A 13,637-nucleotide genomic window follows, 5' to 3' on the forward strand; every position below is an offset into this window, starting at 1 on the left:
TAAAATAAAGTGTGATGTCCAATAGTTAGACCATACATGAACAAAATTATTTAATTGCTTTTAGTTGGTGTGTTACTATGTAGAATTGTTTTTCTTCTTTGAGCCATTTGGTCTAATCTGTGTGTACTAATACCTGCTTTTTAGGGAATCTGAAGAGGCACCTGCGGGTTCACAGCGGGGAGAAACCGTACGTCTGCGGGCACTGCCAGAGAGCTTTCAGTGATCCCGGAGCTCTGCAGCGGCATGAGCGCATCCATACAGGTACTCTGGGGATTCTGGGGAACTTATTTTCATTCTTCCATCTGAATCCCTGTGTGAATATTATCTACTTCCCACGATAGTGAAACAGTTATTTATATGTTGCAGGAGAGAAGCCCTGTGTCTGTATTATCTGTGGTAAAGCTTTCACTCAGGCCAGCTCCCTCATCGCTCATGTCCGCCAGCACACGGGAGAGAAGCCCTACGTCTGCGATCGCTGTGGTAAAAGGTCAGCACGGCACAGTGCTGCAATGATAGGCTCAGGTTTCAAACTCACTTGTAGCTGAGGTATAGAAACTGGCATTATTTAACAGGGATGTTTGAGAGGGGAATATTAAGTGTAGTTTAGAGGTTTTGACTTGTGTAGGCGGTAATGAGAATTGAAGATAATATAGATTTGTGGTCATTCTCAAAGGTCAAGTAACAGTGACCTGTTATAGTTCATTCAAATGATAGTGAGAGTACTGAGATTGACCAAATTAGAGATTAAAATACTGTTTAAAAGATTATTTTCTTATGAACAAAATGAATAAATGTGTCAGTAAAGTAGATGAGAGGAAATATCATATATATGTTTTTGTGCAGGTTTGTGCAGTCTAGTCAACTGGCCAATCACATTCGCCATCACGACAACGTCCGCCCGCACAAGTGTCAGATGTGCAACAAGGCATTTGTTAATGTGGGAGACCTGTCGAAGCACATCATCATTCACACAGGTGAAGAACAAATTTGTTACAAGGCTTTTTTTTTTTTTGGGAGAGTGAGGGTTCACCTGTTGAGCAGTTAAGTCTGTTTCCCACCACATCTGTATCCATCCAGCAGAACTCTGATCTTTCACCGTCAATTGACTACTTATCTTTGTTTTGTTGTCTCAGGAGAGAAGCCGTTCCTGTGCGATAAATGTGGTCGGGGGTTCAATCGCGTGGACAATCTGCGCTCTCACGTCAAGACTGTGCACCAAGGCAAGGCCGGCATGAAGCGGCTGGTGGTGTCAGAGGGAAGCTCAGACGAGTTGGGTGATGGAGGAGCGGGGCCATGCACCTCTGACAGCGAGATCAACATCGTCACTGTCACCACGGAGGACATCGTCACACTGGCGACAGAGGCCCTGGCGGCCAGTTCTGTTGCTCAGCTGACAGGTCAGACTACATCGTCAAGGCTAGAATGTAATCAACAACACAGATGTTTATAGATGGCTGTGAGGCACAGACGGTGACAATGTTTGTGTCTGTTAACAGTAGTTCCAGTGGCTGCTTCGGTTTCTGCAGATGAGACTGAAGCTCTGAAAGCTGAAATCACCAAAGCCGTGGAGAAAGTGCAAGAAGCAGGTAAGACCTGGCATTATAAAAACATGTAATGTTATGAATGACAACAGAATATCAGACATGGTTTGGGGGAGTAGCAGTATGGAGTGTTACGCTTATAAGCTGAAGTCCATTTATTGACCCTGAAAACAATAATCAGTAAAAGAAGCTGAATATGTACGTATGAGTATGTGAGACAGATTTTGAAGTACACAGCTACTTGCATAACCATCTAAATGGTCTCAATGAGAAGTATTATTACAGTACTGTAAACAGTACCGTAAACTTCATCAGAAGCCAGTTCCTTTTTCTTACACAGAACAGGACACAGATTGAAAAATGGTTCGTTTGTTCATGAAACCTTCTTCTCTTCTCAGATCCCAACACGCAGATTTTGTACGCTTGCGATTCGTGTGGCGATAAATTCTTGGATGCCAGCTCCTTAGCTCAGCACGTACGCATCCACACAGCTCAAGCCCTGGTCATGTTTCAGGCAGATTCCGACTTCTACCAGTACACCGCAGCCACCACTGCCGAGGGGGATTCCACTGCAACATGGCAACCCACACCCGAACAGGTCATCCACGAAGGAGAGCTAATCTTCCGTGCTCAGGTTGGAGAGGGAGAAACAGAGGACGGGATGATTGGAGAGGAGCAAGAACAAGAAGAATCAGAACAGGAAGTTCAGGAGAAGGTGGAGGATGGACAGGTGGAGACCACCACTGAGATCAAAACATATGAAAAAGATGTAGAGGAGGACAAGGAGCAGGAGATGGAGTGTGAGAGGCAGTCGTAGTGGGACAGATTTGTTAAAAGTGTGTGTCATTTTGCTTGTAAATGAAATGAGATTTATACTGTATAAGGAGAAGTAAGAAATGAAGTGTGTTTATGAGTTTTGTTAAATATGAACTGGATTCATAACAGACACTGTTCCTGAAAAAAAATTCTTTCCAGATTTGTGATCAGTAATCATGTCCTGTTTTCAGCAAACAAGGTGAGATCTAGTAGTTTTTGTAAACGTTGAGAGGCGGTTATGCTACTTTGTGTAGTTTATTTTTAGACTTCAGTGTAGGACTGTGCTTCGTCCATTATATAAAACATTTTAAAGTCTGTCTTACCCAGTATAACTTAAAGAAAAAAATTCTATGTGATATTTTTCCCATTTTTATGATGAAATAATAATATAATCATTTTCTTTAAACATCCAAAATATTTTTCTTGTACTTAAAGTATTTTCATGCAGAGAATGTTATTCAAAGGCTATCTACATGAACATATATGAGTACTAAACTAAAGTAAAGGACACTTGATGCCTTTTTACAGAAGCAAGGTGTTGTAAATCTTGTGTTTGGATAATATTTGTATATTTGTCATGTTACCTCTGAAAAGATTAGACTTGTGTACAGTGACGACAAACTGACAAATGTCACAAGACATTTTTGTGTCACTATTGATTTTTGTGTCATTAATTTGTCTGCAGAATGCTTGGATAAAACCCCTAATACTACTTTTACTGGAAGATGCCATCAGCTCAATAAAGAATTGCCACTGCTTGTGTTGTGCTCTTGTTTTTACTAAAAATAAATAAAAAGAATAACAAAGGCTTATGTGCCTTGCTTATTATTTAAAAACAGAAATAACTTAAATGACAGCTGAAAGGCATAATCCTTTAAGTCGTTTAAACGCCGTTTTTGTTGTAAATATTCAGTAAAAATGTGCATATTTATATTTCAATGCCTGGACTTACCTGTTTGCCAGGCTTACAATGAAGCTCTCACGCTATTGGTTGACTGGCAGTCAGAGCGACGCGTTCCGCTCTGTGATTGGCTGCCTCTTAGGGTCAGAGTTTAGTCAACTGCTAACGCTGACGTCGACTTCTGCAGCAAAATGGCGGCGCTGACAGCAGTCATGCAGACGAACCGGTCCGGTTCTTTATCATCGTCCAAAAAACGAACCGGAACGGTGTTAATGAGGCGGTTCAAGCTTTTGGACCATGGCGTCCTTTTATTGCTGTCGTTAGCCTCCGTGCTGCATTGTGCTTTGGCTGACGGTAAGACGTTGGTGCTGCTGGACAACCTCAACATCAAAGACACCCATTCAATCTTCTTCCGCAGTCTGGCAGGTCAGTATGATAATACTATTTTTTGCAGCTTTACTTACTCTGCTATGCAGTCGTATATATGCCTCGTTTACCGGGCATCAGCAAGTTTTTGGCAGCTAACAAAAAGCCGCTGCTAGACCAGAAATTGATGCACGATAGCAAGAATGCTAACATTAGCTTAGCTGTAATGTGTTCGCGGTCCTAACGTAATTTGAGCCTCTTACAACTCAGTGTAATATAATTATATAAATGAAGATGTGCTCGATGCTGTTGTTGTTAAAATTATTTAAATAATACTATGCATTTCCGTGCATATTTGCATTTCCGCTCCTCTGCTCTTCTGGTTTGCTGGTAGGTACAGTAGTGGGAGAAATCCACTTTCCTGATTAGGCAACAGTCTTCAAAAGAGGAGTTCATACAGTTTGGGTTATTACTGTTTTAAGAAGACATGTAAAACAAAACGCTTTGTCTGAAGATACAACTTTTTGTAATACTCGGGGATATTGCATGCTTTTGTTAGAGATAACATCAGTGCTTGCACACCTTTGCTGTATCCTGTTGTAGTAAACATGTCCTAATTTTCAAAAACCACTGTGTTAAAACTTTAGCCTTAGTACACCATTGTTACTGTTAATTATAATGCATCTGTCTTCTTCAGACCGTGGATTTGACCTCACCTTCAAGACCGCTGATGATCCCTCCCTGTCGCTGATCAAATATGGCCAGTTCCTGTATGACCACTTAATTATCTTCTCACCATCAGTTGAAGGTGAGTTTCGCAGCGTTAAAACAAAAAATAAATAAATTGTGGCAGGTGATTTCTTCCTGAAGGTAAACACTTTTTTGTCATCCGCAGACTTTGGTGGAAATATAAATGTGGAGACTATTACATCCTTCATTGACGGTGGGGGCAATGTCCTGGTTGCTGCAAGTTCAGACATCGGTCAGTTGATTTATAACAGTGTTTGTTCAAGTCGTATATTATTTGAAATGTTTAAGTATGATCATTCAAGTATTTTTGTTTTGTTCTTGTTTCACAGGCGACCCTCTGAGAGAGCTGGGAAGTGAGTGTGGCATTGAGTTTGACGAGGAAAAGACTGCCGTCATTGATCATCACAACTATGATGTGTCTGATCCTGGAGAGGTAAATGGCTTGGCCTTTACACAGCTGCCATTTTATGTTTTGTTATGTTGTTGTAATTTGTGATCTTTTGTAACTCCAGCATACCCTGATTGTCGCTGACCCAGAGAACCTGCTGAAAGCTCCCACTATTGTCGGCAAACCCACCAAGAAACCTGTTTTATTCAAGGGTGTCGGGTAAGCACAGTGATTTTCACACTGATGTGTAATAAATGATAAATTCATCCTTTTAGCTGGAGCAGAGACTTGTGTCAGAAGATGTAACAGATAGTGTTGTTAGATTTTTAGTCATTGTAAAAGATTAACTCCCATGCTCAGTGGAAAATATATTGAATGTGGCTCACTTCTTCCAGCATGGTGGCAGACCCAGACAACCCTCTTGTCCTGGACATCCTTACTGGGTCCTCCACCTCCTACTCCTTTTTCCCTGACAGACCCATCTCACAGGTAATACTGTTGACATGTCATGATAATGTCAGGTAATGAATTATGATTTATTCAGGACAAACTGTCCCGGCATGATAAGTAGCCCTTTAAAATTAAAATTGTGCAGTAATGCTTTTGGAAGAAAAAGACAAGCTTATTGTGCACTACCTCATTTTCTCCGCGATGTATAACGTGGTCAAAGTTTCAGAACAAAGGGTGGAGCTAAAACTGCTTTGTTCAGGCAGAATGAACCACAGGGCAGCACCAAGCCCAGTATGAGATGATTAAGGATTATTTTCAACTATTTTTAACGCAAAATTACGCTGGTAAAGTCCAATAATAAACAAGTTGAGTTGAGATTCTTGTATAACTATTATTAGCCTGAATGGATATTCAGTTCACTTCAATTTGATTTTATTTATAGAGAGAATCAAATCACAACAACAGTCACCTCAAGGCATTTTATATTGTATTGTGAAGAGGAAAGCTCCAACAATCAGATGACCTGCTATGAGCAAACACTTGATAGTGAGAAGAAAAACTTCTCGGTATCACCCCTTTTAACAGGACCAAACCTCATGCACAACCACGCTCAGGGAGGGGCAGCTATTGGCCATGACCGTTTGGGGACAGGAGGTACTAAGTTAATTTTACTTTTTTAATGTTGTTGTTGTTTTGTGTTTTTTAATGCTGTAGTACCCCCACGCTGTTGGCAAGAACACCCTGCTGATCGCTGGCCTTCAGGCTCGAAACAATGCCAGAGTGGTGTTTAGTGGCTCCTTGGACTTCTTCAGCGATGCCTTCTTCAACTCTGCTGTGCAGAAAGCCACACCAGGTTCACAGAGGTACTCCTGTCAGTGATGGCCTGGCTTGTTTTTCTGCCATGTGAATGTTACAAGTTCAAACACATTTACTGGAGATTTCTGCAAGTTTAGATGCTTAGAATGTGTTCCACTGAGTTTGCAGTTTAGTGCGTTTGACCTCCTAAAGCTAATCTGTAGGTGGAAAACAGCCTTAAAATGTAAGATTGTAATAACTAGTCACTGATATTAGATTTGGTTACAATATAGTTGGTTACAGATGTCAGTGTTCCCTGTCCTTGTGGGCTTTTTCAGGCACGAGCGGACAGGGAACATGGAGCTGGCCGAGGCTCTGTCTCGCTGGGTGTTCAAGGAGGCTGGAGTCCTCAGAGTGGGAGCTGTTACCCATCATCGCGTGGGGGAGACCGACGCCCCCACAGCATACACAATCACCGACCTCGTGGTGGGTCTTGTTGTCTGTTTGTTATCATCACCGTGAAGATATTTGTTTTTAATGCAGTGTCGCTCAATCACTGTAAACCCTTTTCATGCAGGAATACAGCATTGTCATTGAGATGTTGTCCGAGGGCCGTTGGATCCCATTCGACGGAGATGATATCCAGCTTGAGTTTGTGAGGATCGATCCCTTCGTCCGGACTTATCTCAAGAAAAATGGTATGGTATTGTATTATAGAATATATTTACATTCATTTACGTCTTGTTTACAACCTACATGTATTGTTTTTATAATGTTTGGCAGGATTGACTTCATATTCTCGTCATATTTACAAACTGCATTTATGATAAATGTTCCATTGTTGTTCAACTAGGAGGTAAATACAGTGTCCAGTTCAAGCTGCCTGATGTGTATGGAGTCTTCCAGTTCAAAGTGGACTATAACCGACTAGGATATACACATCTCTACTCCTCCACTCAGGCAAGTTCATCAGAAGTTCCCTCCTAAAGACTGAGTCATGTTGAGTTTATTTACTATAAGATAAATGTATAGAAATGGTAAATATGGAAAGTATTGCTCAATTAATCATCCTGGTTACTACCTCTGTTCTTTTATCAATCATTTGTTGTAATAGTAACATAGTAACCTATTAGTTGATGTGCTGTATGGCTTGCTAACTAATCCAGTTGTGTTTCTCCACCGTAGGTATCGGTGCGTCCTCTGCAGCACACCCAGTATGAGCGCTTCATCCCCTCAGCCTACCCATACTATGCCAGTGTCTTCTCCATGATGGCTGGACTCTTTGTCTTCAGCGTAGTTTTCCTCCACATGAAAGAGAAGGAGAAGTCTGACTAATACAGAATGCCAGTGGGGAAGAGAAAATAAGACTGGAAGTGAACCTGTGGTGTGAAGAGTGGAAATGAATGTCGTGATGGCTTGAGTCTTCATGCAGGGACTTGGACTGTTTCTGTTCTGTTATTGGGGAACTCACTTTGTCAGGGTCTGAGGGCCAAAAGAGGCCCTGACTGTAATGCAGTGGTTGTGGGAGGTTTTTTTACACTTTGGAATCACTCAGTGGCCCATGTCTGTTCAGAAGTCAGTCAGCGTTTGTTTAAAGTTGCTTTACAATTGATTAAATATTTCAAGTCAAACATTTGCTTAGAAATGGGGAAGAAATTTACAATAAAATTTGACCTGCATTGTTTTATTTTTCAGCCAGAAAAGTTTATTGTGGTAACTACATGCACTGATTATGGCAACAACTCATTTGTTTGTTTGTTTTTGATAAGATTAATGTGTTTCCAAATAAGTTGGAGTCATCTTAATAAAATATTGACATTCCACTCAATAGAAATGCCTGTTGTCTCTGTAACTTAACACGCAATAACGGTGTTCATTGAAATGTTACGAGTGGTTTGGTCCACTGAATGTGGAGCTGCTATGATTTGTGCTTAAGGCAAAATAAATGTTTAATGACACTCATTTTAATGTGCAGATACTTAACAAGAAGCGAAATGTGGGGAAAAGTAAAAATGAACAACTATCAAAACTCTAGATATTAAACAAACCTTAATCTTGATATGTGCACATTTTAAAAAAAGCATTTACCAAGATGAACAAGGTCTGAAGAAGAGCTGGAAACGCTGCGGAAAAAAAGTTTATGACTTAGTTAAAACAGTGGAGTCTTGTGCCGAATTCATCACTTCATTCAGATTAATTCAATCACACACTAATTTACATTGATATTGGGTTTTGGCACAATTCTGAGCATTAAATCTTTAAATTTGCGAAAATTTAAGGTCCTTCAGTCTGCGATTAACAAACCGGATGACGTCATTGACGTAACTCACTGACGGCGTGAGTTCAGTTGTCACTCAGAAGACGATAGCATGAAAGTAACCTTAGCATGCGTTACATTGATTAATTAACTACGGAAATAAGCACAAAGAGGTGACTTAAAGTAGGCGTAGTTCACAAGTGGCAGTCAAAGTAATAAAACGCAGAGTGTGAGAAAAATCGGTTCTACTAACAGTAAAATGTGGGTTAACTTTAAAACTTGTTAGTTATCGCAAGCCCCTAGGAAAAAAAAGTCGAGTGGCTAAAGCTAATGCACAGCCATAGGGTAACTGCACTAGGTTAACCGGGCTGTTCAGTGACTGAGGTTACACCGCTTCGCTGTTTTTTTGGCGTTAGCACTATAGTCCCGAGCTAGTGTCGGTCGCTAACACTGACATTAGTCCTATATTGCTAGTTTGGAAACCAGTTGTGTTGGTGGGCAGGATAATGTTAGCAAGCTACTGCAGGCGGCGTTAGCTTAGCTTTAGCAAAACAAGTGCTTTGAGTCAGCTGACTGCCTGCTGAAAGCTGCCAACAGACCAGTGATGGATCAACTGAAAGTAAAGGATCGTATATTGGAAAATATCTCATTTTCTGTTAAGAAGGTAAGCGCTGCTGGGGTTGGTTACCGCTAAAATACTGCCAGACATTTTCGCGTTAAGATTTTTCACACGTTTGAATCACTATAGCTAACATTAGGTCATCTTTTGTCTGCTAAAGAGGGCAACTTTCAAGTCAGGAGGACACAGGAGGGCCTTGCCCCTACTGATAAAGAGAAAATAGCGCAGTAGATGTTTCATATAATGTTTTATGGCTCCAGCTCTCAGTTAAGTAGAAGTTTGTGTCTTTTTTGGCTATGGTAACAAAAGTGACACCAAGCCCCTGTGTTTGTTTACTGCGGCATCTGTTATAAACATACCTGCAACCATAAATCCGACACATTTGTAGCAAAAGAGGTCAGTGGATCTTTGCTCTTGATTTTAAATGTAAGTAATGGGCCATTTTGGAAGTCATGTGCAGATCTGCTAGGTGTTGTGGAACATTTCCTATAACCTGACAGACAGCAGGTTATAGGAAATCTTCCTTCTTCTCTCCCAGTTAGCTTTTGCATTCGTTTTCAAAAACCATGTTTTTCTATTTAATGATTTATTTTTTGTCATTTTATTTATTGTTTTATATCGTTTTATATTATTACTGTTATTTATATATTTAATCTTCTTCCCCTTGACATTTTCATTTATCTGTGTTGTATTTTCCAGTCCAAATCACCAGTCCCATAATCGGGTGTTTGAATTAGAAAAATTCCATATTTGTTTATTCCATCAAGCAAATATTTGTGTTTCACCAGGTTTTACCCTGTAATTTACCATGTTCATATGTTTTATTGGACTGACACCTAAAGGACTGTAACAGTGCTTGTAAGCAGATATTCCTCAAGCTTGTGGGCAAATGTACAGTGTTTACCTCTGACAAACATTAGTCATGTGAATAAAGTCACAGGAAATAAATGATCGTTTTTTTCTTGAGTTGCAATCCTCAAACCTTTCCCCAAAGTGCACACAGTTTGTTCATGCTTTGGTATTTTAATACATTATATTAGGTTCAGGATTAAGTTCAAGGGGCTTTGCAGGTCAGTCCAGGACAATGAAACAGTGTTGCCTGTCACTATTTGGTCCTCGGTGCCAGCACATGCGATTTGAAGTGAAATAGTCACTACAAGGATAGAAGTGGCACCGCTCATCACTAATCACATTGAAGCCCAATCACGTGAACAATGTATGAACTAAAGCCTGTTTAGTACCTCCTGTCCCTATTATAGGTAACAAGAAATACATGCATATCCTATAGCTAGCTAAAGTCTCCAGCCCAGAGTCAAAGATATTTTATGAAGTCTGTGCTGCAGCCAACTTACCTTGACTGTCAATGTAAATCATGAAAGGCGAACTTTCTTGGCAAGTCCTTGACTTGGCTTAAATTCCTTGGTTAACTGTATGTTGTATTGTATGATTAATTTTCTTGAGACCTTGTCCTAAATGTTATTCATGCAGTGTTGATGGCATCCATAAATATACTTTAACTTCATCATCAATTATATTGCTTTAGTTTCATACAACATCATCTTTGATTTCAAACAGATAGTTTGAAATCAAAGATGCCGTTGTGTGAAACTAAAGCAATACAAATAACAGTGAATGACCAGTTTTACAAATTCAGTCATGGGAAGAGGTCCTTTACATGGTTATTGGTGGCTATTTTATTTGTCTAGAGTGAATGAACAACAAAACAAACCAACGCTGTCTCTTCACAGCTGCAGAGTTACTTTGCTGCCTGCGAGGATGAAACTCCAGCTATTCGGAATCACGACCGGGTACTGCAACGGCTCTGTGAACACCTTGACCACGCTCTGCTATATGGGTAAGATGGTCACTAGAAGCAGATTGCACACACTGTACATAAAAGCTACCATGACACCATGATTTGCAAAATTCCCATCAAGCTGAGCATTTTACTTGTTGCCATTTGAGTCCTTTCAAGCTACATGTCAGTGTGTAGACACCCCAAAAGGTTGATTTTGTTCATCTTTTCGTAGCGTTTTCAGTGAGAGAAACGTGTCGTCACTCATCCAAATGACTTTTTCAGTCTCAGCTGACTGTAGGTTTCCCCAACCTTATAAACAGAACATTTGTACAGTAACTGAGACCAGCCCAATGAATGAACAATGAGCTGTGAGGTCAGTGTCTTGATCATTAATATGCAAATTGTCACAACCATTGATAAACAACCACCGATCAAAGTCCATTGATCATTGATCAAAGGCCATGAGTGTGGAGACAGCTTGTTCGATTTGTCAACAACAAGATGGTCCTGCCCTAAAGCATAGCCTTGTACAAAATAAACATCATGTTCTGTTTCCATAAGACCTGAACCTAGAAACTGAGACCATAAACTCTTCCAGAAAATGTTTACTGAGGCCATGAATCAATGGACGAACAGTCCACTTTTGCTATGCGCTCTGACTTTTTGCTGCTGTACGAGACTCCCCCTGCTGATGAGGGAGAATGCTGTTTAAAATCTCTTCTGCACTGCTTCAGTTTTCAGATCCAGATGTTGAATAGATCTTTTGTATAAAGTCTATGGATTGAAAGAGCAAACATTTGTATCAGTTGTATTTTTTCTGTGTTTTTCTGCAAGATTTATGTCCATCCATGAAATCTGTTACAACTTGTGGAGGCTTTTGGTTTCAGTTTACATATACACTTTTCACTGCAGGCTGCAAGACATTTCTTCAGGCTACTGGGTGCTGGTCCTTCACTTCACTAGAAGAGAGGCTGTGCGGCAGATAGATGAGCTTCAGCACATAGCAACCAACCTTGGTCGAAGTGAGGCATCTCTCTTAGACCAGCACACACACATGTGGAGTACTTGGAGAGTAAATTATTACTGAACTATTATGTTTGTTGTTTGTAGGTCGTGCGTGGCTATACCTGGCACTGAGCGAGAGCTCTTTAGAGAGCTATCTTCGGCTCTTTCAGGAGAACCAAGCACTGCTGCATAAGTATTATTTCAAGTAAGTCATCTAGTCGTTTGATCCCGATGGCTTAAAGGAAATGAAATGTTGCTAATCAGTTATATTGAAACTGAAACATTGTCTTTTGTGAACACGTCTCACAAATTTTTGTTTTTTTAAAAAAATTCTTCACGGGTAGGAACGCACTGGTCTGCAGTCACGACCACCTCACGCTCTTTCTCACACTGGTGTCCGGCCTGGAGTTCATTCGCTTCGATCTGGAGCTGGTTAGCATATACTTGACTACCATATCAATACAAGTTAAATTTCTTAAATGACTGCAGCATAACTATATGTTTTTGTTGGGTCTTGGTGGTTCAGGATGTGCCCTATCTAGATGTGGCCCCCTACATGCCAGAATACTACAAACCACAGAACCTGCTGGACTTTGAGGAAAGACTGCCCAGCTCAGACAGCCTGTCTCTGCACTCCTTCACCTCCCTCACCTCCACCAACCTGGAGTGGGATGATAGTGCCATAGCTCCTTCTAGTGAAGGTAAGGTGTACTTAATGTGCTAATCTGTAGCTAATTTTTATTTCCTGCTTTTCTTACTTTTCTTCAGATTTGATTATGTGTGTTTTAGAGTAGAGAAACAGACTAACTGGTTTTGCAATCTTTGCAACTTTACACGCTATTAATTCTTTAATAGCCCTTAAAGTCAAGATTGAGTAGTCAGTTTATTTTATTTATTGAATTTTTTTTAATAGCCAATAGAAATATGTAGTGTTAGTTTTAAGTGTTGCTGTGTCTGCAGTGTGTGGAATTAGCTCTCGTGTCATTATATTCTGCTCTTCTGCTGAGAGGACATGCAGGCATGGCAGGCTGTATTTTGGGGTTTATGATGTAATCAGGGTTCACATCAGTGCAATCACACACTCATGTGCTTTTGCTCATACTGTGATGTCAGGCTAATGGCATGTCAAAGCAGAAGTTAGTTTGACCTTGGCCTTTTATTACTCACAGATATCAAAGTGCATTTTATCAGCTGACTTGGCGTGCAGATGCCATTTGTCATTGAATATTGTCATCAGGGTGATTGCAGCACTAAGCATTTCCCATTCACACCCCACAAGCACCAAGCCAGTTCTCCTTTTTTTTAGTCTAGTTTTCCGCATTGATTCTGTTATTTTGTGTTCCACATATCATGTTGTTTTACTGTTTCTGTGACATTGACTAAGTCTCCTCTCACCTGTCTCCACTCCACCTCTCTCTAATGTTGAATGTTATTCCCTCCTTTTTTTAGATTATGATTTTGGTGACATCTTCCCCGTGTTGCAGTCATTGCCAAGTGCAGACTGGGAAGGTGGGACATTGGTCAACCCTCCCTCTCCTGCCCTACCATGCCTCCTTCCTTCCTTTCCTTCCTACTGTCTGGCATGTTTGTGCTTAAAGCATGCTGGATACTCTACCAGTAAAAACTGCTAGCTGGTGTAAAATATTGTATCTCAAGACACAGAAATACACTTGATCAATGGGAAATGGGTAAGAGTGGTTGAGTTTTATGTAGGTGATTTCAGTTGAATTGTAGGCAAATTTCAATCTGAAGTTTTGTGACACATGACTGACTTTTTATGAATGAATGTGATGTACATTTACTCCCATAGCTGGGAATTTAAAATTGCATTGTGTACATTTAATACAAATTTAAAAGCACAGTGCTTTCTTCCATAATTACTAGGGGTGCAACAATACACAAAATTCACGGTTCGGTTCGATACTTTGGTGTCACGGTTCGATATTTTTTC

The 13,637-nt window shown here is 40.4% G+C and overlaps 3 protein-coding genes across 4 annotated transcripts in view; all 3 read left to right on the forward strand.

Annotated features, from left to right (window-relative positions):
• Positions 1-2,688, forward strand: part of zbtb17 (zinc finger and BTB domain containing 17) — an 8,574-nt gene extending 5,886 nt beyond the window's left edge. The window contains exons 10-15 of the mRNA XM_005730858.1: positions 127-261; positions 367-487; positions 844-974; positions 1,134-1,397; positions 1,497-1,586; positions 1,940-2,688. Of these exons, the coding sequence (XP_005730915.1) occupies positions 127-261; positions 367-487; positions 844-974; positions 1,134-1,397; positions 1,497-1,586; positions 1,940-2,358 (1,160 nt within the window). The 3' untranslated portion in view covers positions 2,359-2,688. The remainder of the gene's footprint in view (positions 1-126; positions 262-366; positions 488-843; positions 975-1,133; positions 1,398-1,496; positions 1,587-1,939) is intronic.
• Positions 2,689-3,397: 709 nt separating this feature from the next.
• Positions 3,398-7,758, forward strand: ddost (dolichyl-diphosphooligosaccharide--protein glycosyltransferase subunit (non-catalytic)). The gene is made up of 11 exons (XM_005730761.1): positions 3,398-3,684; positions 4,322-4,432; positions 4,520-4,606; positions 4,704-4,807; positions 4,887-4,981; positions 5,158-5,251; positions 5,927-6,075; positions 6,346-6,493; positions 6,585-6,705; positions 6,861-6,967; positions 7,193-7,758. The coding sequence occupies exons 1-11, from the start codon at positions 3,450-3,452 to the stop codon at positions 7,340-7,342; spliced, it is 1,401 nt and encodes a 466-aa protein (XP_005730818.1). The 5' UTR covers positions 3,398-3,449; the 3' UTR covers positions 7,343-7,758.
• A 591-nt stretch (positions 7,759-8,349) lies between these two features.
• Positions 8,350-13,637, forward strand: part of plekhm2 (pleckstrin homology domain containing, family M (with RUN domain) member 2) — a 22,516-nt gene continuing 17,228 nt past the window's right edge. The window contains exons 1-7 of one of the 2 annotated variants that reach the window (XM_005730762.1): positions 8,350-8,928; positions 10,632-10,738; positions 11,594-11,703; positions 11,792-11,891; positions 12,031-12,118; positions 12,213-12,387; positions 13,136-13,195. In XM_005730762.1, coding sequence (XP_005730819.1) covers positions 8,869-8,928; positions 10,632-10,738; positions 11,594-11,703; positions 11,792-11,891; positions 12,031-12,118; positions 12,213-12,387; positions 13,136-13,195 — 700 coding nt within the window. In that variant the 5' untranslated portion in view covers positions 8,350-8,868. The remainder of the gene's footprint in view (positions 8,929-10,631; positions 10,739-11,593; positions 11,704-11,791; positions 11,892-12,030; positions 12,119-12,212; positions 12,388-13,135; positions 13,196-13,637) is intronic. The other variant, XM_005730763.1, reaches the window with a different exon arrangement.

The sequence above is a fragment of the Pundamilia nyererei genome, unplaced genomic scaffold (assembly GCF_000239375.1).
Source record: "Pundamilia nyererei isolate P.nyererei 1_Seehausen unplaced genomic scaffold, PunNye1.0 scaffold00039, whole genome shotgun sequence".
Classification (NCBI taxonomy): domain Eukaryota; kingdom Metazoa; phylum Chordata; class Actinopteri; order Cichliformes; family Cichlidae; genus Pundamilia; species Pundamilia nyererei.